The sequence below is a fragment of the Stylophora pistillata genome, chromosome 2 (genome assembly GCF_964205215.1).
Source record: "Stylophora pistillata chromosome 2, jaStyPist1.2, whole genome shotgun sequence".
Lineage (NCBI taxonomy): Eukaryota > Metazoa > Cnidaria > Anthozoa > Scleractinia > Pocilloporidae > Stylophora > Stylophora pistillata.
In genome coordinates this window covers 54,443,146-54,470,042 of record NC_142520.1, presented here as the reverse complement: position 1 = coordinate 54,470,042, position 26,897 = coordinate 54,443,146, and the positions used below count along the sequence as shown (strand labels likewise).

General features: G+C 39.0%; 1 protein-coding gene across 1 annotated transcript; it reads left to right on the top strand.

The window, feature by feature from the left end:
* The first annotated feature begins 195 nt into the window (after positions 1 to 195).
* LOC148740411 (uncharacterized) lies at positions 196 to 20,668 on the top strand. Its single transcript, XM_088750652.1, has 12 exons — positions 196 to 779; positions 3,609 to 4,251; positions 5,418 to 5,836; positions 7,271 to 7,973; positions 8,777 to 8,873; positions 13,266 to 13,515; positions 14,129 to 14,929; positions 15,237 to 16,470; positions 16,661 to 16,756; positions 18,924 to 19,180; positions 19,652 to 19,919; positions 20,243 to 20,668. The coding sequence occupies exons 2-12, from the start codon at positions 3,615 to 3,617 to the stop codon at positions 20,245 to 20,247; spliced, it is 4,767 nt and encodes a 1,588-aa protein (XP_088606778.1). The 5' UTR covers positions 196 to 779; positions 3,609 to 3,614; the 3' UTR covers positions 20,248 to 20,668.
* Positions 20,669 to 26,897: the final 6,229 nt, after the last annotated feature.

The window sequence follows — 26,897 nt, the reverse complement described above, 5'->3', positions numbered from 1 at the left end:
CTGTTGACTTTAGATACTTTTAATATTTACTCTGTATCGTTATTAATATTTCTTTCAACTCACGGTCATTATTTACATACCCATTCTCGATTTATTCACTATTTAGGTTTTTATTAATTGATAATTTAATTGGTGCAGGTCCACATCAAGACGTAATGTCTTGCCTATCCCTACACCTGCTTTATTATGAATAGACGATGATGATGAAACGATGATGAAGCGGCGTGTCTGGTCGTTTATTCGAAATATAAAGAAATGTATGGGAGAATGTTGAAGAGTCGTAATATCGTAAACTTATATCGACGAATGTCTTTGTTAAGGCTCAAGATAAATGTAAACCTACCTCACTTGCTGTGTATTGTCTTTTCTGTGGTTCAGTCTAACAGTTCCAAACTTTCAGTCACGTTTTCTTGCCATTTTTTCCGCAGAACACACCCAACATCCCTTTGTTGAGGTGAAATGCAAACGATCGGATAAGTTTTTATCACTTTTTAAGATCGATCAGTTTCCATTCATCAAATATTACTTTGATACCTTCTGAAACATCAATTAACTACTTCACTATACTAGTCCGCCGACGAAGCGAAGAGACAAGCACTCCCCCATCCCCTGTAGTAGTCTACCTGGTCGCGTGACATGTGAGAAGCATTGTGATGTAAATCAAACCTAAGTTGTCAATCAGGGAGTGTCTACTTGTAGCCGAACAGCTAGATTGTTCACAATCTCTCTTTGATTTCGTCATAATTCGCCGCCGCAGTTGTTGTTCACTTTGCTGAGAAGTAAGTATTATGTTCAACACAGTTATGAATTTAGCCCATTTGTGTAAACTGTAGCCTCGCTAGACTCCTGAAACGCGAACAAAGATAATTCAGCTGAGAATTAACTCGGACTCTCCGCCCGATCGAACTGATGTAATATTTCCCCTCAAGTGTTTTTGCCGTCATTTCCCGTAAGATTAATCTAATTCTCTGGTATCTCCAATACTCTTTCTTTCCCTTTGTATTCTAAGTTTGCTGGGTTCTGATCCATTGTTCGTACTTTAACGACGCTCGTCAAATGCAGAGCACTTTCGTCATACGATCTTGCAGGAATCAGTCAATGTTCTGTAACAGACGAGTTCAAGTAGAAACTCCAAGCAACAACAAGAGGAAAACAGTGATTTTAAGTTATGATAGCGTTTTTAACGGGATATTATTGGAACTGGAATGCAGCAGAGAAACTGTTTCTGATCGTGTTGACGTCAATTAGCTCTAATCGTTATCTGTCTAGTAGTTGTTAAGCATCGATTAGTATTCACAACAAGTAATGAGAGTGTTTAAACTGATAGCAAAATTTTTCCATGGTTCCCTGGATTGTACTTCATTTTAATTTTAACTGATAGAAGTTAGAAATGTACTCGAAACCGCCAAGGTCTGTTAAGTAACCAAGTGTAGGCATGATTATATGATCTACAGGCAGTTATGTTATGTCACGTATTTGATACTTGCTCGCTTTCTGCTTCGGTAATTGACAAGTGAAAAAGTACAAGTCAAATTCTTAGAAACTTTCGAACTCACTCATTTTTTATTCATTAACAAGCTTTTTTGGTAAGATGTAGAAACTACAGCATACTTGAATGTGCATTTCAAGCCAAAAAATTTTGATTCCAGTATTTGGCCTGTTGTACGTTTCTTGTTTGCGAAAGCAACAAACGCTTCCCCGTTTGTATTCAATAAGTTTGATTATTATACTTTGGACATACTATGAAAAACCTGTTTGGTTGAGAGCTTTCAATCAACATACTAAAGTGTGTATACTTGACATGGTAAATGAAATATTTCCAGTGAATGTTGAATTTATTATTTTTTTTTTTATTTAAGCACATTTTTCATTGTTTTCCCCAAAATCACCTAGGCCTAAGGAGGGGATTACAATATTACAAGTTTTATCCAATTTATTCAGGGACACAGACAAACAGACACACAAACAACCCTTCATTGGCAATAACAATGAGTTAAACCTACAAAGCTAGAGGGGTTTATTATTTAAACAATCAAATAATGGCCTCTGAGAAGCCATTAGTATTAATTATCAAACTTTGTACTTTGTGAAAAAAACCACAGTTGACATTGTAATTTACAGACTGAATACCATACAATACAAATTTAGTTTCCTGATGCATCACTGCTCAGTGACCATGCTTCACCTAGAATGTTTGTAGCAGAGGTAGAATTAGGACATCACGTTGAGCTCAGTGTACCTTAGAAAAACAAGAAAGAGTATTTCACTAATTCAGATTCAAAACTGCACTGGGAAATACATAGGTGATGCACAGCTATTAATTTTCAAGAGATATTCTCAAAGAAAATAGGAACCCAGTCTGAGGTAGGTGTGATCAACAGATGCATGCCATGTAACAGAACAATCATATAACTTAGTGTCAGTATTCAGAAAGAGAATTTACCAGGTTTGATCTCAAAGTGGGAAGAGATACAGAGATTGGGACAACTAGGTCCAGACAATTCTAGCCAGTGATAATGGATGGAAAAAAAAGACTTTTGAAATGTAGAACTCTACAAGGAAATTGAGTGAAGTTTTCTTTTGATTTAAGACAAAAATATGCATATCCACTTGACAGTTTAGGGAATAGCTAAGTTGAATAATGTGGAGCAAGATTCTTGGCTATTTTGTAAAATTGGCTTAATGTATGTAGTTCTCTCCTCAAACTAAGAGGCTTCCAAGGAAGTTCATCATGTACCTTTGTGAAGCTGGTTCCCATTTTTAGTTATTCTTTAAACATAAACGAAAAATTATTATCAGTTTTCGTTACTTTTTTCAATTAAATTGTTTATTGCATCAACCACATCATTACACGACATAATGTGTACGACAACTGTTGCTGACCTAGATCTCATGCAAGATGTATCATAAATTGAAAATTGTTGTCTCAAAAGCATCTTACTGGGTGACAAACTCTTAAAAAAAAAGAAACCATCTTCTGAGTAATTTTCTGTGTCAATTGCAAATGAAAACAACTTACAGAGGATAAAATGAAATAACAGGTCTGGAAATAGCCACTTGGTTTGAATATTTTCAGCTTGGAAATCATTCATGTTTTGGTTTATATTACAACTGTTTAAGGTCATCACATCAAAACATAACCAACCATAGATTAGCACTAATGATTTCTTTCTTGTTAGATATTAACCTTTACAATAAAGGTAATCTTCATGTTGTTTTTAAAGAGTCGGGAGAACTCTGTTTTACAATTCAAGTATTTTCTTGTTCGTAATAGCCTTGTTGTTAACATGTATAACGCAAGCAGTTGTTTATTTTTGACAAAAAAATTATACAGTGAGAGTAAAGTCAAAATGTCTGACATGAAAATAAATAACTAGAGCTTTTTACAAATAAGCAGTGTTTACTCAGAGTGTTTAAAAGAACACTGAAGGGTGGATGGCTTCCAAAGATTGTACTTAGAGGAATAAAATATAACTCATTAGTTTGGTTTAGTAGAAGTTAAATTACAAACCTCATTTTTTCCATTTTTGGTTCAATGGTTATAATGCCAAAGCAAGTTAGTTTAAGTTACTCACCTTTAATGACAGCTTTTATTTTTGTTGTGACAGTTTCCCATGAATGAAATGGAATTTCTTTCTAAAGAAGAGTTAAGAGAAAAGATGAGCGGAGAGAGTTTAGATCTCACTGGGGAAAGTTTGCATGAATTGCCTGCAGCTTTGTTTGAATTGACTGAGTTGGAGGAACTTGACCTGTCACGGAATAAACTTACAACAATACCTGAAAATCTCGGAAAGCTAAACAATCTTATGGTACTTCATGTTAGAAGTAACCAGCTGTCCATATTCCCTACAAGTTTGACTCAGCTGAAAAAACTCAGAGAGCTGGACATCTCATATAACAATCTAACCACCATCCCTGATGGTATTGGGGAGATGGTGGAGCTGAGGGGACTGGGGCTGAGTCACAACCAGTTGACTGTGTTGAGTCCAGCTATAAAACAGCTGAAGAAACTCAGATGGCTGGACATCTCATTTAACAATCTAAACACCATCCCTGATGGTATTGGGGAGATGGTGGGGCTGGAGGGACAGGTGCTGAGTTACAACCAGTTGACTGTGTTGAGTCCAGCTATAAAACAGCTGAAGAAACTCAAATATTTGCATGTGCATGGCAATCCTTTTACAGTTGAAGGAATGAGAAGTGTTATGGAGCTAATGGATAAGTTTGACTATGTATCATCAGATGTCCCAGGTGAGTAAAGGAAATTCCTCCTCACATCAATGTTGTAACATGTGCATTTACTAAATTGGTTCTAATGGTTGACTTGCAAGTGGTTATGGTGCTTGTTACTCATAATTACAGGCAGCTGACAATAGTTTTATAATAAATCCTGAGAAGAATATGAAGTAATGCTTTTACAGTTATACTGTATGATTGAACAAAGTTTGCATCACTTTAGAAATACATGACATTTGTACTGGAAGGTTTGGTTATATTTTGAAAGGTTTATTTTAACAACTTGGCTGACATTGAAATTTAAGTTGAACTACAGTGTACTATAATTTGATAGGGAATTGAGGAGGGATAAAGTTTATTACAAATCATTTTACAGTAAGGGATTATTGTAAGTTGTAATTTTTGCTTTCTAGTTGATTGGAATTTAAGAAGTTTATTGCAAATCATTTCACAGTTGTAGGAATTGCGGTTGTAATTTGTACTTTATATGTATTTGATTTTAATTAAGGGAGATTAAGGTTATTACAAATCATTTCTCATCTGGGAATAGTTGTGACTGTAATTTTTGTTTTATCTTATTGGAAGTTATTAAGTGTACAACAACATTTAGCTTATATCATACAGAATTTATGGACTGAAATGATTTTAAAACGAGAGTTTAGGTTATTGGGAATAAAACTTTTGTCTTGTCTGGTCAGGAGTAATTTTGATAATTGTTACACCATAATTTATGCTTGCCTTGTAATATTTTTTAGAATGTATCAATTGTTACGTTTTGGGAATATATGATTTTTCTTTCTGTTTTCCAAACACCATTTGGCAGAATTGACATCAGTTATTGCCTTTGTTTAGTTTGATCACTCACATTTTAATCAAACTCTTTACTGTTTCATTTCTTTGAGTTAGTTTAAAATAGTCATTGTGTTTATGTTTACCAAACCCAGCAATGCAATGACTTTTCTATGTATCTATACAATTATAGTTTTTAAATTTATACCTAGTAGACATATCATTAAATTTACTTACCTACTTCTAAGCTTGTTGCAGATTCTTTTATAACTTATTAAAACAAAAATTGCTGTTTGTTTAGGTTTCTTATTTATAAAAATAAATTACAACTTCCTCTGATTAGACTTTTTCCTTTGGCTCAATCATGACAACTTTTTTTTTTTAAAAATTAGACTCTAAAAGAGCAAAAGAAAGCAAAGCACAGTCGGCTTATGAAGAGGCTTTAAAAGATGGATATGTAAAAGTTTACCGTGGGCGTCTTATACTGGTTGGTCAGGATCGCGCAGGTAAAACCAGTCTGAAGAAGAGTCTTTTAGGCCTCCCATTTGACCCTAAAGAACAGAGTACTGAGGGGATTGAAGTGGATCCTTCAAAATGTGAAATTGATGTTGACCAAGCTGTCAAGAACTGGCAGTTGACCAGGGAGAGTAAGCCAGGACTATTGGAATCTTCAAAAGATGTAGCAAAGATTGTGGCAGACAGAATGTGTGGAGCAGATATTTCTCGAAAGACAATTTTAAAGAAAGATACAATTGATGGAGGAAAACTGAAATTAAAAGATGAAGTTGGAGATATTTTCAAGTCAAAGCAGGTTTGAGAGTTTTGTAAAGTGTTGAGAATTTTACACCAGTCCTATGTCTGTAGAACTCTTTTTGTTTTAGGAAGGAAGAAAGGAAGGAAGAAGAGAAGGGAGTGCAAAGTAGCCTCATGAGAAAATATTTTTTTAAGGGAATGAGTAAGATTTAAACTTGATATTTTTCAAAATTCTTTTTATGAAAAATTTTAAATTTCTTACATCCAGCATGTGCCTGAAAGAGTCTGTTTCTTTGGATGTTTTCACAAGTGTTTAGATGAGTCTAGAAAAGAATTAAAGATCTACAAGTAATTTTTATTTAAACATCTTAAATGAAGGCGTACATGCAAAACTTTTACCATAAAAATGATGGGGCATCTTTTGATTTTTCCATTTGTGAATTGCTTTTTCAGTGGCATCTTCAGTCAACTTGAAAGGAAATTTGAGATTTTTTTCTCCAATCACCTAAAATTTTAAATTTTCAGTCGTGATTATTTTTTATTCTCTGATATAATTTTTTGATAACTTTTGTTACATTTTGGCTATAAAATCCTTACAGAGGAGCCTCAATGAATGTATGTTATATATGCTAATGCTTAATATGTAACTTCAGTGTCAACAAACATTTCTTCCGGATGATGCACGATCCTCGCAGTAGATAGCGCTATTTAAGCAATAGTGAAAATCAGACCTGAAAAAAATCAGGCCTGTACGGGACTCGAACCACTGACCTCTGCGATACTAGTGCAGCGCTCTACCAATTGAGCTAACAAGCCAACTGTGAGCAGGCCGTTAAGTTGATTCGTAATAAACCCGTGAAAGTGATAAATGAGATACAATGAATATATGAAGATCATATATTTTTTTTGAACTGCGGTATTACATACGCATGATGCACGATCCTTGCAGTAGATAGGGCTATTTAGAGCGCTGCACTAGTATCGCAGAGGTCAGTGGTTTGAGTCCCGTACAGGCCTGATTTTTTTCAGGTCTGATTTTCGCTATTGCTTAAATAGCGCTATCTACTGCGAGGATCATGCATCATATGTATGTAATACTGCAGTTCAAAAATATGTGATCTTCATATATTCATTGCATCTCAAACATTTCTTCGTCTGAGTTGACTAGCTCCAGGGTTGGAGGATTTGTTCTTTTATGTCTTAATCTAAGTTTACCTCTCTCTAAGGGCTCTTACACTTGAGATGTCGGTTTCAGAACTCTATACAGTAGCCAATTTATAAGTTCAACTCAGTCGGTAAACCAAGTTATCTTGTTATACCCCTCTCACTAAAGCAGTCCAACAGTTTATTAGAAACTTGCCCCCTTAGAATTATTCTAGACTGAGGTGATCATAATGTTTTATCATTTAGCAGCCTGTCCATAATGTCAAGTTTGATTACATAATTATATACACTTAAGTGAACATAATGTTTCATTTAATTCTCCATTCAGGTTGAGGAGGATGAAGGTTTCACAGATATTCTGCCAAACAATGGCAATGAACATTCTACTGAATGTAAAGATGAAAACATGCAAGCTGAGCCTGATGTGATGATTGATGTTTCTCAACCGCCTGATACTGTTAAGCATGTTAATCAGTGGTTAAAGTATGCCAAAGGCAATACCATCAAAAGTGCCTTACTCACAGAAGAATCCTATGTTACAATGGACGTGTGGGACTTTGCAGGGCAGCACTTGTACTATGCCAGCCATCCTATCTTCCTATCACAGCGGGCACTATACATATTGGTGCACAATCTCAGCAAGCCTTTGGATGCCCCAGCTGAGCCCAGTATGAGGCAAGGGTGTAATGATGTGAAGTTGGAAAATCCTAACAATGAAACAAACATGGAGAATTTGCTGTCATGGCTGGCTACAGTACATAGTGTTGCCCTGGCAACCGATGACACAGATGATGATGCACAACACAAGCTGCCCTACCTCCACCCCCCAGTGTTCATTGTTGGCACACATGCTGACAAACCAGTTGAAGACATTGCAGTAATAAAGAAACAAATTCAGAAGAGAATTTCTGGTATGGAATATGAGAAGCATGTGGTCAAACCCTTATTCTGCATTGACAACACTCAGAGTCCTAATTTGATGAAAAAATTTATCCATAAGATTAAAAAGCAGATTGGAAAAGATAAAACAGGTAAGATAAATGATGTTATTACACGACTCGGGCAGTCAGAGGGCTAATAACTAAAATCAACCAATCAAAATGCTTCATTGCCAGTCCAATACATAGTATTGGACCGGGCACTGTCCCGAATGATAAAACAGGTAAGATAAATGATTTCATTTTGTATCCATAACCATAGGTTACTTGCAGTAATTGTTGACTTTATAATTGTATAATAGCTTGTCTTTGGGTGAATTTCAAGAACACTTGATTTTTAGCAATTTTTGTAACCAAAAGTGCAAGCCCATTTGGCAGATAGTTGACAAGCATTGAGCATACAATAATTATTATCTGACTTACATTGTTACAATTCAGGAGCCTTGTCATGCTTCATTATAAATTTAATTGCAATTGGATAGAGACACAGAACATTTTAGTGGGAGTTGTAGAGGTATTAAAAGATACTACCATGGCTGAATGAGTTAGGACTTGTAGTGAAAAAAAAAATCAGAGTTGTTGTTCTTTTTTTTTTTTATACCTGCACTCTGCTTTAAGCTTCCAGCTACTCTATATTCTGAATATACTGGCAGCATCATATAGAGTCCAATTAATTTTTGCTGATGGAGCCATTAATTTCAGAGTATGGAATAATTATAGGGAACAGAAGAGCTAAAATGTGGGGATCTAAAGAGATTGTCATTTTAGCTAAGTTGTCATCCATAAAATCTCTGCAATTATACAAGTCTATGCTATCATACTATGCTCACTGTAGAATGCATGTTTCTGTGTTGCATTATGCTTTGAATTCCTTCTCCAAATATTATATCCTGTAGAGCAAGAAGGAAAAGTAGACGGTATAAATGAATTACAGAACACAATCCTGAAGGTGTTGAAGCAAGAGCCTTATATGGGAGAGAAGATACCAGTGAGGTAAGTAAAAAACACAATTTATGCGGAAAAACCCCAGTTCATGCACTTCAAAATCGATTTTTTTCCCCCTCAAATCAGCCATGCGAACGTTTTTAAATGGTACACAGTATATTTAGCATAATTATATGTGCAGGTAAGTACTAAAAAATATCCTTCCACCCCTAGATTAAATTGTGGGTACATCAAAATTTGCGAAAGGGTAATTCCACAGTATTTTGGACATAAAGCTTTAAGAAATAAAATTGACTAAAAGGACTATTAAGCTCTATTTCTGTACTGGTTAAATGCCAAATTTGTATAAAATGATACTTTTGAGATGTCAGCACTGTAATTTTGTGTCATAAATTATCATAAATTAATCTTGATACCAAAAAAGCTGTCATGGAGGGGACATACACTAAATAAATATTGTAGATCTGTCTTGAGAAGAAATCTAATAATAACTGTCAGGATATTAAGTTGTTTACCCAGACTTTCTATGTTATCAATCAATCAATCAATCAATCAAAGTTTATTGTCTAGCGTGAGGCATGGTTGCCCAATTGCCCGAGCCAGAGGCTCATGTATAAAACGGTAGACTATAAATTAACTATAATTAAAGGTATATTATTAGACGTACTTAAAACTTTATAGGTAAAAATAAATAAGTTTAGAGTACGAGTGATAATTGTAAAATTGTAGGTGATTAATATTGATAGCTAAAAGAGTCTAAACATTATGTTCGGTGAAAGATATTGCAGTAGATGAATATGAATAAGAATGACAATGTATGTGTACGTACAATAAAAGTCAACTACATGTATTACATTTACAGATTGGTCCTAGAGTGCTAAAATCGAAATTCTTAAGTTTACTACAAAAATCGCTGAGGGTAGATGCTGTTTTAATTTCTCTAGGTAAACTGTTCCAAAGGTGACTAGCTTTATATGTAAAGGAATTATGATACGATCTATTATTATACCCTGGTTGCACTAGATTTACACCTTTATTCCTTAAACTATATCTAGATTCCCGCAATTGAAAAAAGTTTTTAATATATTCGGGACCGTTCCATTTCATACATTTAAAAAGTAAAACCAAGGAAATATAAAATCGCCTATGTTCTAGAGTTTTCATGTTGCTTTGAGCTAACATTGTATTGTAATCAACATTATTGCCGAGATTAAGCAAAGTTTTGAGTGCGTACTTATTGACTGACTCAAGTTTAGAGCTCAGTGTTTTATTTATTCCAAGCAATAAAAGCGGACTACAGTACTCCAGGTGAGGAGTACTGTATTATTAAATTTGTTTCTTGGCTTTGTGCGGAAGAGATGTAATGCTTTGTCCAACATTGAATTGTCCCCTCCGTGACAAAAATACCCACAAAAATTATGATCTTTCTAAAATAAATGGGGATAACTGCAGAAACTTCTGTTAATTATTGAAGTATGGGCTGACAAACTGAAAAGTGGTAAAGAGTTTCTCCCTCTTCTTTTTCCTTTTAATTACTTTAAAAAGATAAAAATGTCACGGAGGGGAAGTTTTGTCACAGAGGGGACTTTTCTGTCACAGAGGGGACATTGCTGTCACAGAGGGGACATCACTAATGAGGAAAAATTAACTGTCACTGAAGATAAATGCAATGCAACAAACTATACTCTCACTTAAAAGAGAAATTTAACTATTGAGTTTAAGATTCAAGTTAATTTACGTCAAAAGTGGATGTGAGTAGAACATTTTTACAGTCAAAGAAAGAGTTGCACATTTCATAACTAATACATGAACAAAAAGTAAAGGATTCTGGGATTGTAGGCTCTGAGCATGATCACCACAGCACTGGCAGTTGCTTTAGAGCTGAAATGAGTTCTAAAGAGAGGACAAAGAAATACAGAGAAAGATTGAAAGAAAATGATGAAAATTATGAGATGGTTAAAAAGAAAGATTGAGACCGAAATTTCATGTTGATCATTCTTGTCTTTTTTCCCCTTCAATTCATCAAGAACAAAAAACACTTTTTCTATATGAGTGCAGCTGGCAGTTTTGTCAAGCCCACCCACCAAAGAGCTGTCTGTAAGATGTGGAGTGCATTGCTTGTGGCAGATAATCAGCCTAGTCCAGGGGACTGGTCCTTTCATGTAAACAGTTCTAATGATATACAGCAACAAGAAACAGATTATGATTGTGGTGTGTTTGTTTGCATGTTTGCATGTTTGCAAGAGCCCTTGCTCTTTCCTGTCCTCTTGTCCTTAAAAAGGACATGGTGGATGTAAGGAAACCCATTATTCATGATCTCCATGTCCAACATCTCAGCCCAGTACCATCTAAGGGGGTGGAGGTGGGGATGTACTTTGCTGTAGACTATGTTACAACTTTTTACTTTGGCCGGGTGATTTCTGTGGAAGATGGCTTTGTAGAATTCAAGGTCTAACACAGCATAAGCTCTGCCACCTATCACTGGCCAAGATGAGATGACATGGACAGGGTACATTGCAGTTGTATTTTTTATGGTCCTGTAATGCTGGAAGGCAATCGCCCATTTACATTTTCAGTGCAAGGTGAAGTTGAGAAAGTGCACCTGTTTTTCAAAAAGCAGGACTAATTCTGAGCACAAGAAAGCCTATGATAACTGTCTGTCTTTTTCAGCATTTATGAAAATGAGATTTGAGCTTTTTGGAGGTTTATTCCCTTAGAGTGTACTGGATTTTAGACTACTTTAGTATGAACTGGAATATTGTCAACAGTTAGTTGTACAACTGTACATATACAAGTATTAAAACTTGTAAGTTGTTACCACCTCTGAATCTGTGGCACTTTTGTTCAATATTCAGCTTATATAATTATTATATTTACATCTTTCACATCATGCATGCATGCATGCATATTTGCAGTCTACAATGCAGTTTAAGCCTTTTTATTAAGAGAGAGAGACAGAGACACAAAACCTTGAAATATCTGAGTTGCTTACATTTTTAGTTATACATGTAAGTTTTAAAAATGTTGTATATGTTTTTGTATGCACCATTGAACCATTGGTGTTATCTTGAGTACTTTACATGAACCTAAAGTTTCCAAATAAAAACTAAAAAATGAAAAAGCATGAAGGTTTTTTTAAGAAATGTGTTGTATCATATGAACAAACAGCATGACACAACTTTCCAGCCATAAATTAAATGTCTTTAAAGGCTTGACGACACGTACAACAGCCAACCTTTTTGATGTGGTCAAGCTTTAAAGAATATCTAAACTGGGGCTGTAAACTCATATTAAGGCTGGAAAATTGGTTCAAATTGGTTCAAATTGATCACTGCTGCCTATTGGACAAAAGGTCTCCTCCGTGACAGTCCCCTCCGTGACGATAACCACGAGCACATACTGTTCCTGTACAATGTAAGAGAGGACGAAGGCCTTTTCCATTTAAGGCAGTTTTATTGATAATTAACATCTAAATAAACTATGTACTTTATTATTGTTGCTGCCGTTATACATTCACAGAAATCTGAGATTAAATTTTAACTTTCAGTTTTCATAGTTTCTCTGGTCCCCTCCGTGACAATCTAAATAAATGACTAATTCCCCCCAAATGTGGAAGAAGTCGTTTGGAAATAGTTTGATTTAAACAATCATTAGCTGCTCTATCCATCAGAAGTCGTCAGTGAACTGAATTATATTAAGCTGAGGAGCTATCCATGATATTCTCGTCTGAATTGTCCCCTCCGTGACATGCAAAATACTGTGGAATGACCCAAAACTATAGATTGTACAAATACACAGCAGTTGCTTCAGTGCAGACAAACAAAATTTAAATTTGGGTCATTATGACAATGTTATAATTCTAAAAGATAAGAAGATGTGATTGATTTTGATTTATGATTTAATTATGATTTATGATTTATTTAGCTTCGCCGACTGGCAGGGACACCGCAACAGCTTGCACCAATTACTGCGGGCCCGGTAAACCCACCCATCCCACCCCAGGGGAGGACATCCATCACACAGTAATCTCAAGCGTGGGAAATTAACGTGTCCTACCCCTAACCCAACAGGAGATGGGAACTCCATTTATTTGTCCCTATCTGAGAAGACTAGAATATCTAACTATTTCTTGATGTTATAGAAAGGTAGCAAATTCTTCTCAATTATTTAAGACGGGGTGGGGGGGGGCTCGAACCCTCGATCTCCCGCACAACAGTCCAGCGCTTTATCCATTGAGCTAACCGGGATTAGTTAGGCACAGTTCTTGGAATTGACTTTGTATGTTGCTAAAAATAATCATGTCTGTTTTAGTTGCAGATAGTATGAGGCAATTCATGTGTTAGCACTTGAGGACTTTAAACACTAGCATGCATGTCTGACTGAATTTAAGACCCAATTTTATGCTATATAATACATTGTAGGTATTTTGTTGCTTTCTAGGTGGTTTCTGTTTGAAAAAGTGATTGAAGCTTTGGTGGCTAAACAGATTTATCACAGAAATCTGCAACAACTTGAGCACTATGCAAGGAAAAAGTGTTTCATGGAAGATGTAAAAGAGTTTGACTCCATGATCAGTTTTTACCATGGCCTGGGGATGATAATCAAGCACCGCAGCACAGTTGTACTGAAGGCTCAGTGGTTGATTGATCTGTTTAAACAGCTGATAACAATACCACCTTTCAATAAACAGGTAGAAAATAAATTTCTGTTTTGAGAAAGGCTACCTTACTTGGAGAATGTTGTTCAACAATTAAGACTAACAGAAAACTAAGAGTGTGACTCTAAAATCTTTTCAATTGTGGACCACAAATTATTTCAGTCATGTACCTTTTGCAGCTTTTCAGGTCATAGCTTACAAGAGACTTGCATTGATTCGCTAATTGTTTTCAAAGAAGTGAATACTTCTTTTTCCTGCACTAATAGCCATTTTCCGAATTACTCTTGGCCTCGTTTTCAAAACGAGGCCTTGCGCTCGACCATTCTTGGGAAAATGAGTTTAATTTGCATGTGAATGAAAACTTATTATCATATGGAGAGATGAGTACCAGGATTCGTTTTGAAAATGAGGCCAAGGGTAATTCGGAATTGGGCTATCGGCCTCTGTGGTGGTGATTAAACAACTAGTATACACCTCTTATCAGCTAAGATACAAATTTTCTCGTTAGGGATTTAATTTCCCACCATTTTGATGCATTGATAGAAATAAACTTTTTTTAGTTTTTGTACATGTACGAGGAAAAAATTCAAAGAACATTAAGTGGCCTTTCCTAATGTTGAATTGTTCATTTTTATATATTTTATAGAATTCTCTACATGCTAAGTACTGGCAGGAACTTGAAGGAAGTGGCATCCTCAGCATGGAACATGTTGATCATGTGTTCTCCAGCTTTATTGGACAGGCAATCGTCAAAGAAGACATCTTAGACATGATGGAGCGATTTGGTTTGATTGCTAAGTTCTCAGTTTCCCCAACTGATGTGAAGTACTTTGTACCAGCTCAACTGAGGCGTCCACCTGACAGACTATTTGAAATGAAGCCGTCATCAACGGATCCCTGTCCATTATATCTCCTGTTTGTCCATGGCTTTGTTCCCCATGGTCTCTTCTTACAGCTTGTCTCACGATCCATTCGTTGGTGTGCTAAGAAATGGCCCACGAGTCAACCCATTCTGTACCAAAATGGAGCATGTTTCATCATTGGGGAAGATATTCATGATTTTGTCCTCATTTGTCAAACAGGATTTGTGAAGGTAATCTTGAGACAAAAGAAACAAACTCATCTGGTTGTAGGACAGAACACAGCTGAACTAGCAACTGTTGTGCGTAAATTTATCGAAGACACCCTACAGAATTTGTCACTAGAACTGCCATACCTGAGGGGTCTGCAGTACAGGCTGTGTGTTGCATGTCCTTACTGCCATCAAGGGACAGAAGAACCACGTCGAGCATGCTCAGACCACATAAAAACCACTTGCACACACGAGAACTGCTTCCATCTCATTGATGCAAATGAAGGCGAAGCAGCTATCTGTACCAGAGAACTTTGGGATGAAGTACGTCCTTTCTGCGGGCTGGAAAAGTGGTTCGTGAAAAGAACGAGCCAGGTATTACCAGTCGTTGTAATTTGTTTCCTTCTCTGATTCAAATTTTCTATCGCTCTCCTTAATTCTCTTCATTTGAGAATCCTAAATAGATTGTAATCAGCGTGCACGACGTTATCATGGTTAGTTTGCCTCCAATTTCAAAGATAAGTAAGACATTTCTTTTCAAGTTGAAATTATTTTCATAGGTTATACTTCTGGGTCATGCCATGGCAATGAATTTATCATTATAAATGAGTAGGAGCATACCCAAAATTCATGTTGCTATAGAAGTGATAGAATCTTATATGACCTCTTCTTTTTCGCCCAGGGGTCGTGGTCTTCAAATGTCACCGCCAAATCACAGGGTGCAGCAGCTGGAGTTAACCCAATGATGTCTGACACGGCACTGAAGGTAACTCTCCTGAGCAGTGAGTGGAGTTCATCAATGGGAGGCTTGTCCACCATAAACAGACAGCTTGCCATTCTGTTGGCCAAACATCCGCAAGTGGACGTCACTCTCCTTGCTCCACAGTCTGCCTGTTCTGAAGAAGAGAGGAGAATGGCAACGAGTCACAATGTATCCTTGAGAGAGGCACAAAGACGCCCGGGTTATGCCGACCCCCTTGACTGGCTGAGTGCCCCACCGAGAGATCTGGCCATTGACATAGTACTGGGTCATGGAGCAAAGCTTGGTAAACAAGCGCAATTTATTAGAGAATCGCACCAGTGTAGGTGGATACAGGTAGTGCACACTGCACCTGAAGAACTTGGAATGTACAAAGACTATCCTGAGGCCATTTCTAAAGGAAATGAGAAGAACAGAACTGAAGTGGAGTTGTGTAAGTTGGCAGATGCTGTGGTAGCAGTTGGACCAAAGTTGACAAAGGCTTACTCTTCCTACCTGCGCTCATGCGAGAAGCACCAAGATATAATTCAACTGACGCCGAGCACGTTCAGTGAGTTTTCTGATGTAAGGCAAGCTGCAGTTGACATGGACAAGTTTAAGGTTCTAACGTTTGGCCGTGGTGATCCGGAAGACTTCAGCCTGAAGGGCTACGATATCTCTGCCAGAGCAATAGTTGAACTGAAAGACAGATCTTACCATCTGATTTTCGTGGGTGCAGCTGACAATAAACAGGATGACGCTGCAGCGAATTTACTGAAAAGTGGAATTGATAAAAGGCAGCTGACTGTGAGGAAGTTCGTGCAGAGTAAAGAGGAATTGAAAGAAACATTTTGTGAAGTTGATCTCTGCATGATGCCCTCCAGAACGGAAGGTTTCGGCCTGACAGCATTAGAAGCTTTGTCTGCTGGTCTTCCCATTCTTGTCAGTGGCAACTCAGGATTTGGTGAAGCATTGTGCACTGTACCAGCAGGGAAATCATTTGTGGTGGATTCTGAGGACCCCAAAGAGTGGGCAAAGGCAATTGCTGGTGTCCGAGAGAAGGAAAGATCAGACCGCCTCCATGAGATTCAGCAACTGAGGAGTTCCTATGAAGAGAAGTTCAACTGGGAGAAACAGTGTGACATTCTTGTGGAGAAGATGTGGGACATTGTTCGTGGTGAGAATATTTTGAATATCCTTCAAAAAGTGTTTTTGGGGACGACTCAGCTTTCAGTCCCTTATAAAGCGTCAGGGAAAGCTGGGACACTACAGATAAAAAAATATGTTGAACCTGAATAGTAATCAGTGGTTTTATCCTCTTATTGATTGGTGTGATATTGAAAAAAGGTTTCTTTCTATCTTTTTAGCTTCCAAAAGACAAGACCCAAGATTCAGAACTCAGGAAGGCGAAGATGTCGATACGCCAACCGAACAACTAACAGTTGATTCATTACTGACTCCAAGTGAGTAACAAAATATTTATAATACATGGCAATTGGCATCCCCAAAGAGTAACATACAGGTTTGAAGAAGATCCAATATTTCTCCTTTTCTTTTCTTTCAACTTCAGGCCAGCTACGCTTTTTGAAAATGGCACTTGTGATAATATTTTGCACTGCGGAAGAGACATATGTTATTTTTGTACCTCTACTTTCTCCGGTTATGATCCAAAGATATGTATACACTAGTTTGATTTTCTTCTACTTTCTGATCTGGGCGGATGGCTTGGTGTAATTTTTGTTTTAGTCAATTAAAGTTTTTATTCCATTTCACCAGAAAGCAAACATAAATTGCGTAAAACAGGAAGACTTGGGGCTTTTTTTTTTTGTTCTTTTTTAGTCGTGGGTGGCGAAGCGTACAAACGACTATTAGAATGGGGCAGAATATGCAAATGTGTCACTCACTCAGATGTAAACAAATCGATAATAATAACGACTTTCCGAAATTATACGGGAACACCTCTATTACATTTCCGAAGGAATGCTGCGACTTTAAAATTTAACTGGACCTTTCTTCGAAGGAGTTTCGATTTTGATTAAAATACTCGTCGCAGTTAGCGCATGTGCTAACTGAGACGTCAAAGCTCTTTGAAAGACTAAAGGTGTAACTATTAGTGAAGACGCTTAATGCAATTGCTTTTCCGCGATCATCTTTCGCCATCATTTGCATTATTGTGGAATATTCCTCGCCGTTCCCGGGTATTTTGTTTTTGACAAAGCGTCCAGGCAACAATCGTTCTTAAATACAATTTCAAGCCTTCATTCTTCTCACTGCGAGCCGTCATATATCGCTAAAATGAGTAACCGGCGAATTTTTATAGGGGAAAGCGAGGCGTTGTTTTCGTGACTGGCCAATTGTTTAAGTTTTTGATGGTTTTACCTCTCATCTGTTTGGTAACTACGCAAACATTAATTTATAAAAATCATTGTGTGTACACCCTTGAACGTTAAAAATATATCAAGTCGAAGGAACAGTTTTGGTCTAAGTCCACATTTTTGTCAACAAAATGAAAATATACACATATCGGTTTAAAAGGTGGAGAGTTTGCACCACATACAAAAGCTGTCTTTTTTTTTTTTTTTTTTTTTCAGTACTGACATCTCGCGCGCGAAATGAGAAGACAATACGAAGGCTTGAAATTCTATTTGAGAACGATTGTGGCCGCTTTTTTAAAAACGAAATTTGGTGGCCACTTTATAAAAAAGAAAAAAGGAAATATGCGAGGAAACGGGCAAGGAATATTCCAAAATAGTGCAAATGATCGTGAAAGTGATTGCTAAGAGGCGATTGCGTGACACTCAGTAAGTTGTAACATGGCATTTGTTATCACGTATCAGACGAAGTAACAGTTTTCAAAATTTCCAGTCTGCATTCTGTACCCAGTCTACAGTCTGCACTCTGCATTTTGCACCCAGTCTGGATTTCGTACCCGGTTTACAGTCTGTATTTTGTACTGAACGATAGCTAAAATGTGAATTCTGACCATTCACCCAACATCATCCCAGCAGTTCAAAGTAATACCAAGTAGTTTCAACTGTGTCAGGGAGTTACCCATTGGAATTTAATTATCTTCAAAACTCATTCCAACGCGATGTGTCCACGACTCATTCACAGTTTCCTTTGATTTTTCCCGAAACGAAGCCCAAGTTTAAATGCTGTTTCTATCAAAACGTGTATTTGTACCGGCTATTCAGAATGAAGTCGTTTTCCGACACAATAATGAAGCAATCATATATTAATGCGATTAATCCTTCATTTATGCGAGGTCTAACCCTAACCGCGGTTTTTATCAAATAAATGTCCTACCACAAATTTATATAGTTTAAAACGCGGTTTTGTCAAAAAACGGCTCAGTGAACTTTGTTTAAACAACCGGCGCTGGGGTTCTTTTTACAGTTATGCAAATATGTCAGAGTGTAAACCTTGTAAACTCTCTTTACTTTTAGTATATTCGTTTGCAAATGAAAAGGCACAATTTATCATTTCCAGGCTTAGTAGCGGGACAATACACTGGTTGTTTAGTGGTTGAAGCCCTTTTTTCCTTTTTACCCCTAAACTTCTCTGTAAAGATGGGGAATTGTTTCGTTTCTTTCATGCTGTTAGATTAAAAAAACTTTTTGTCCCTTCTAGGTTCTCTTGACCGAATCATCCGGGAACTTCAGCAGATGCAACTTGACGCAAGCAAAGTCAAGAGCAGAACAGATCTATCATTGGGGCTGAGGACTACTGCATCAGACAAGGGCTTCACGATATCTGACAATCAAGGATTAGGAAATTGCATGTTCTATGCCTTGTCAGAACAACTGGAAATTGTTAAAGGAATCAAAATTACACATGGCACATTAAGACAAACCTTGGTTCAGTACCTCAGAAGTAACCCAAAACTAGTAAGTTGATGTTAATATGTCAAACAGAGTTTTTTGCTTGCTGTTCTTTTTAAGGTTAAGTGTGAAAACGGGTCAACACCACCAGAACATATCACAGTGTTCACGGCATAATTTTATAATTCAAGAAGCTGCACAATGATGTTGGTTACAATTGAATCCATTTCTTACTAATGTGGCCTCCGAAGTAGCAGACTTTTACGGTTTTAGTCATTTAATATTTCGGTTTAAAAAATGCCACCCTTAAATATCCATCAGATAACACTAAACAGAATTCCAGTTATTCTCTTAATAATGGATCTTTCCTGTTGTTTTTCTGCTGTTTCCGAATCCTTGTTGTTCCACAATAAATTGCTAATTAACGGTCGCCTCATACCATTCTTAAAAAAATTACTCCATGACTTGTACTCCACGCGCTCAAGTTCCGATCAACAATCCTCTTTAACTTTGTTTCTTGAAATGATTTTCTTGCAGCCGAATGGAACAGATCTGTTTCACTTTGTCCATGGACATCAAACATGGACTGAATACTTAACACACATGGAACAAGATGGCGCTTGGGGTGATCACGTGATTCTGTGCGCCGCAGCAAACTGCTATGAAACGTGCATTCGTGTGGTCAGCAGTGTACCCCATAGCAATGATGTAATGATTACGCCACATTGTCCAGTTGACGAAAGCAAAGCACTTGTACTGGGACATATTCATGAGGTGCACTATGTCAGCCTTCAACCCGCTCAAGGTACAGCTCATTACAGCACAGTTAGTAATTTTGGGCTTAGTTTCATAACAGTGTATTTCGTTTAAATGTTACATAGAATTATAAATCTTCCTCTTAACTCTTAGCTGAAAGCAAATTCAGGCTTTAACGTCAAGGCTTTTTCTCCATTTTCCTATCCATTCTCTTTCTTTGCTTATTTAACATACGTGATGAGGTGGGTGGTTTTCATAAACTTCTTTCCAGCACTAATTGACGGTTAATCGCCCGCTAGGTTGAAACGGCATTTGATGCAGTTTATTCTCATTTGCTTTCTAATCGTTCTGTTGTGTTTGCTGTTTTTACAGGTTAAAAGACAGGGTATCTGCACAGTTATTATACTCGGCCCAGATCTCTGTAAAAAAAAATCCGGCCGAGTTAAGATGTCTTAAAATGTTTGCCGTTGGGCGAAAGGAGAAACAAAGTCTTCCAGAAGTTTAAAAGTATTCTTTTCGGAAGTAGTCTCTCTCGATAAGTTAAGTAGTTGTCACGGTGCATATAATTCTCTGAAAACAGAGAATCATCAAGATAAGACAATTCACGGAAAAATGATTTCGTTATGTTACTGAAAGCACCAGAAAAAAATTTTAATTTCGGTTTAGACTGGAGATGGACGGTGGACGAGGTGGATGGTCAATTTGAAAACACGCAACTTGAACCATTCACGCGAAATATTTTTGTTTCCATAAACAGGGATAAAGCATTTGTAAATAAATTTCAATGTTTAAAGTGAAGGTTTGAAACATTTTGTTGGTGAAGTAGACTTATTTCCTAAATACTTGCTGTGCTTGTATACGCATCTTGTAAACCCAGCTAGAGCGGTTAGTGCTCACAAATCACAGAAATATCTAACAAATTTGCTTTATATGACACGATTTAGGGATACTAGCGTTTCTTTTCTCCTAGCACTCCCCTCAATGCAGCTTTGTTAATACTTATTCTAAGTTTCCGATAAAAAGAATCCAAGAATATCTGCAGCTGTTTTAGACAGCACCCGTGATCACAGCCACGCCGTTGACTGGGTATGGGAGACGTGCGGGAACGGGGAGGGAAGATAAGAAATTTTATACGGAGATTTATCGAATGTACAATTGATAGTTTATTGACAGCGAAAGTAAGTAAGTGCACCCCTCCCCCCTAAATATTTCCTCTCCTACCCTCCCCTTCCCCCTTTAGTTGCAGCGACCCTTTAAGGCGAACACTTGGTGAAAAACTGTCGATGGGGATAGTAGTGATTAGGAAGAGAATTTTAGCATTAGCCGTATAAAATGGCCACAATATCAACCGTTAGCCGTGAAAGTCATCTTCCCGAGGAGGCCCTCATTTGATTGTCGCATCTTTAGTAAAAGGCAAGATCAGCGACCGTGACTTTCTACTTATTTACCAGCGATTGATTTGACTATTCAAGCTTCAAAACCTATACCTTCAGTTGCAGAACCTCTCTTTTGAGCCATTCACTTTAAGTGCCTCCATATTAAAAGATAAACCACCATTATTCCACTGGAAAGACTTGACCCTTCCAGTTCAAATTCCCTTCCCCACCTTAGTAAGGTTCAAATGACGACAGTCAAAAGCCCGTGGGTTGCCCCAGATGTGAAGCTGCGAATCAATCGGTGTACAACGTCACTGACACCGATTTAACATTTTTTGAACGTGAAAATCTAAAAAAATTATGTCAATTAGTACGCTAAGTAGGAATAATTAGATTGAGTTAATAACCACACCTACATAAAAAAAGACAAACTCGTTATCATTAGTGACTCTTTCTCTACAATGAATTTTGAACAGAAAAACGCAAACTCGAGGTAAAAAGGTTGCAAGGAGATGTATTTTCAAACAAAACAACTCGTTGAGAAAGAAAAGTTTGATGAAAATACCTTGAGCTTGAAGGACAGAGTTGTGGTAAATCCGAGCGTTCTGATAAGTTCTCACTTGGTCGGGATTTTACCATACGGACCTTTCCCCGAAAGCGATCATAAGCCGTGTACTTTTGTTCGCGAATGCCGGAAAATCAAGCATTAATAATATTTTCTTCCCGAGTGCCACATAATAAAATATTTTAGTAACATCACTTGCGCAAACTGTATTGGCCCTCGGTCGTTTCTGTACGGATCTGACTACACTCGTTTCGCACTGCCACGATTTCGGGCCAGTAAACCCCAGTACGGCCATTACGCTAAGTTAGTAAGAAGTTATTCTTTGTGGCAACTGCCTGTTTTTCTTCCTTAACCACCCCTTGTTCTCTTGCTTCTCTCCCTCTCCCGCACCCTGTTCTCCCGCATCTCTCCCTCTCCCGTCGCCTGTTCTCCCGCTTCTCTCCCTCTCTCGCCCCCTGTTCTCCCGCTTCTCTCCCTCTTCCGCCCCCTGTTCTCCTGCTTCTCTTCCTCTCTCGCCCCCTGTTCTTCCGCTTCTCTCCCTCTCCCGCCCCCTGTTCTCCCGCATCTCTCCCTCTCCCGCTCCATGTTCTCCCGCTTCTCTCCCTCTCCCGCCCCCTGTTCTCCCGCTTCTCTCCCTCTCTCGCCCCCTGTTCTCCTGCTTCTCTCCCTCTCTCGCCCCCTGTTCTCCTGCTTCTCTCCCTCTCCCGCCCCCTGTTCTCCTGCTTCTCTCCCTCTCTCGCCCCCTGTTCTCCCGCTTCTCTCCCTCTCCCGCCCCCTGTTCTCCCGCTTCTCTCCCTCTCTCGCCCCCTGTTCTCCTGCTTCTCTCCCTCTCTCGCCCCCTGTTCTCCCGCCTCTCTCCCTCTCTCGCCCCCTGTTCTCCTGCTTCTCTCCCTCTCTCGCCCCCTGTTCTCCCGCATCTCTCCCTCTCTCGCCCCCTGTTCTTCCGCTTCTCTCCCTCTCCCGCCACCTGTTCTCCCGCATCTCTCCCTCTCCCGCCCCCTGTTCTCCCGCTTCTCTCCCTCTCCCGCCGCCTGTTCTCCCGCTTCTCTCCCTCTCCCGCCCCCTGTTCTCCCGCTTCTCTCCCTCTCTCGCCCCCTGTTCTCCCGCTTCTCTCCCTCTCCCGCCCCCTGTTCTTCCGCTTCTCTCCCTCTCTCGCCCCCTGTTCTCCCGCTTCTCTCCCTCTCTCGTCCCCTGTTCTCCCGCTTCTCTCCCTCTCCCGCCCCCTGTTCTCCCGCATCTTTCCCTCTCTCGCCCCCTGTTCTCCCGCTTCTCTCCCTCTCCCGCCCCCTGTTCTCCCCCTTCTCTCCCTCTCTCGCCCCCTGTTCTCCCGCTTCTCTCCCTCTCCCGCCCCCTGTTCTCTCACTTCTCTCCCTCTCCCGCTCCATGTTCTCCCGCTTCTCTCCCTCTCCCGCCCCCTGTTCTCCCGCATCTCTCCCTCTCCCGCCCCCTGTTCTCCCGCTTCTCTCCCTCTCCCGCCCCCTGTTCTTCCGCTTCTCTCCCTCTCCCGCCCCCTGTTCTCCCGCTTCTCTCCCTCTCTCGCCCCCTGTTCTTCCGCTTCTCTCCCTCTCCCGCCCCCTGTTCTCCCGCTTCTCTCCCTCTCTCGCCCCCTGTTCTTCCGCTTCTCTCCCTCTCCCGCCCCCTGTTCTCCTGCTTCTCTCCCTCTCCCGCCCCCTGTTCTCCCGCCTCTCTCCCTCTCTCGCTCCTTGTTCTCTCGAGCTCCCGCTCCTCTGTCCTCCTCCACCTGCAAGGAAACCACAAATTTAAAAAAGATCTTGAACAACGTGCAGTGCCTTTATGGCAGTTTGACTAGACCGGGCCTCTGCAACATTTTGGAAAACTTCCCCCAAATAATAATTCTTAGAAAAGAAAACCCTAAAAAATGTAATAAAGCTGGCCTGAAAAAAAGCCTAATTCTGCTATCAGCCTAGCGCGTTATTCCTTTAGAATGGCTGGATAATCCTTCTAGAATGCACCGCATCTTTGTGACACTCTCCTTCATCCAACGCCTAAAGAACAGTGATGCCTGGAACGGGCGATCTGGCCCGATCGCTGGAGGGTGTGTTAAGAATTGGCGCTCGATCTGAAATTAAATCTGATCTACTATCGCCTCAACATTGGTATTGCTGACAGCCTCTAGGTGTTCAGAAATGACTTTACACCACGACATTAGGTATCAAAAGCTTAACCATTTTCTCGACACAGCTGTTTTAGTTTGCGAAAAGTTTCTAGCCTAACCAACGCCTGAAAAGATTGATTTCCATTTCCGTGAGTTTTGTAACTAAAACTCTCAATTGGGAAGAACTCTCTAAATTTAACTACGATTCTTTGTTTCTATTAGTTTAACTTGGTATTGTTCTCTCGGTCATTTTGTACTTTACCTCTGTTTCGTCTTTCCTCTGACTTTTTACCCTTTCCCTAATCTTCTTTTTTTTTTCGCATAATTTTTACCTCTCTTTCCTTTGCTCTGCTGTAGCTATTTGTTGTTTTGTGTTTTGCTTATTAGCTCTTCTAAGTATGTGATATCACTCAATCTCAGCATGAGATTCCTGCTGGGAAGTTAGCAAGTCTCACAGCGATGACTTATTGATAAGAAAAATTATCACATTGACAAGTTTGTTAAAAACTTTATTCACGGATATTCATGGCCGCAGATTTACAAGATGGGAACAAGATTGAAATAACTTCAGCATTTGGATGACAAACGCTTGAGAGTGTTTCATCTACACTAGCTTCAGATTGTTTCCCGTCTTCGACGTCTTCGGCAAGGAACATTTGACCTACCGGTATAAATGATTGATTTGTCCTCTTTCAGTTCCACAGTGAAACTCAATCATACCCTAGAACTTTCTTAATTAAAACCTAGATGTGTTCGAATATGCTAACAAAAATAGACGCCCTCCGCTAACTTACGGAATGTGATATGGTAAACAATTTTGCCATGAGAAATAGATGAGAATTTGAAACGAAAGCAAGGATAAAAATCAATCAGTCGTCGTTAACTATGCAAGGCTAGCTTATTGTAATGATTTCCTGATTGAACACGGTCTTAACTGCTGAAATGTGCTTCGAATTCCGGAGTTAACCACAAGGTGCCTAATAAGATTATGTCGTAACGTAAATGCCGATGTTGCGATTTTCACAAGGTTCAACCTGGTTTTTCCGTGCGGAAATGAAAAGCCTCAAATTAATTTTTATATCCTCGAAAACAAAACTATTTCCATTTATCATGAACTTAACCTAAACCAATTCTGAGTTAGACCGCATGGGGAAAATGACAATTGAAAATTTGCTACGAAATGCGATAGTTGGATTTGAAATATTGATAATTTTCAAAACCGTTCCATGGGCTCCAAATTAAATGAAATGGTCCCGTTTACTTAAACCATACCTCGATCCTTCGTATACAAATCTATAAAGTTAATATGGGCCTGCTTTCTTTTGCGCTTTTCATGAGCAACTTCATTTGTCTCTACTCGCGGCACTGATATCCGCCATTTCACGGCGACCGACGCTCGTTTTAGTTTTCGTGAATTTCATGAAGAGGCATGTCTGGAAAAAAAAAACCATACCACGTTGCTATGTTCACCATAAGGTGTCTCTGACTGAAATATGAGGATAGTCATTTTTCGGTCGATGTGCCGCCTCTTACTCGGTCTGGAAAAAAAGTCTCTCTTAATACCTCAAGAAGACACAGAAAGTCCGGAAAACGCATTTATCAAACTCCAAAAGATTTCAAAGCTAAAATCTTAAGAATGTGCTCCCGAAGAAAAATTAACAAAACTTAAGGTTGTTCTCCGCTAGATGAAACTTCAGCAAATTGTTTTTGTACACTGCCTGTGTCATTATCAAATGATCTGAGGATCATGGAATGGTTTGTAGAATGAATCAAGCATGAAACAGGACCTAACCTCGGTCATCAAGTCTGGAAGAAGTAAAAAGGAGATCCCCAGCAGTAATTAAAGACTGCAGATGAAGCCAGCGTACATTTTGCTTCTTACACATATTTCTTACCTTGGAATATTCGCATTTTACCGTCTGGGACTTGCTCTTAGTGGAGTATCATGCTGTGTCATATGAATGTACATACCACTGCAGTGTCCCATGTCTCTCCTTATTTGATTAAATCCATGGAAACGAGTTTTGACTGCAGTACACGTCAACTTTTGTAGCTTTGTTTATTTGTATACGTGTAGTTATTCCTGTGTTTGCTCGGAAACTTAAAGTATTGTTTAAATATTGTCCAGTCAGCCAACCAGTTGCCGGTCATTCACTAAGACATGCAGTCAGTCAACCAGTTGCCGGTCATTCACTAAGACATGCAGTCAGTCAACCAGTGGCCAGTCATTCACTAAGACATGCAGTCAGTCAACCAGTGGCCAGTCATTCACTAAGACATGCAGTCACTCAATCAGTTGCCGGTCATTCACTAAGACATGCAGTCAGTCAACCAGTTACCGGTCATTCACTAAGATGACATATAGTCAGTCAATCAGTTGCCGGTTATTCACTAAGACATGCAGTCAGTCAACCAGTTGCCGGTCATTCACTAAGATGACATGTAGTCAGTCAATCAGTTGCCGTTTATTCACTAAGATGACATGCAGTCAGTCAACCAGTTGCCGGTCATTCACTAAGACATGTAGTCAGTCAATCAGTTGCCGGTCATTCACTAAGACATGCAGTCAGTCAACCAGTTGCCGGTCATTCACTAAGACATGTAGTCAGTCAATCAGTTGCCGGTCATTCACTAAGACATGCAGTCAGTCAACCAGTTGCCAGTCATTTACTAAGACATGCAGTCAGTCAACCAGTTGCCGGTCATTCACTAAGACATGCAGTCAGTCAACCAGTTGCCGGTCATTCACTAAGACATGTAGTCAGTCAATCAGTTGCCGGTCATTCACTAAGACATGCAGTCAGTCAACCAGTTGCCAGTCATTCACTAAGACATGCAGTCAGTCAACCAGTTGCCAGTCATTCACTAAGACATGCAGTCAGTCAACCAGTTGCCGGTCATTCACTAAGACATGCAGTCAGTCAACCAGTTGCCGGTCATTCACTAAGATGACATGTAGTCAGTCAATCA

Bases quoted from the DNA above. Each gene is read 5' to 3' on its own strand.
- LOC148740411 (XM_088750652.1), top strand. From the start codon at position 3,615: ATGAATGAAATGGAATTTCTTTCTAAAGAAGAGTTAAGAGAAAAGATG. The intron at 8,874-13,265 runs GTAAGTAAAAAA...GTTGCTTTCTAG, and splicing joins GGAGAGAAGATACCAGTGAG to GTGGTTTCTGTTTGAAAAAG. The intron at 19,181-19,651 runs GTAAGTTGATGT...ATTTTCTTGCAG, and splicing joins TCAGAAGTAACCCAAAACTA to CCGAATGGAACAGATCTGTT.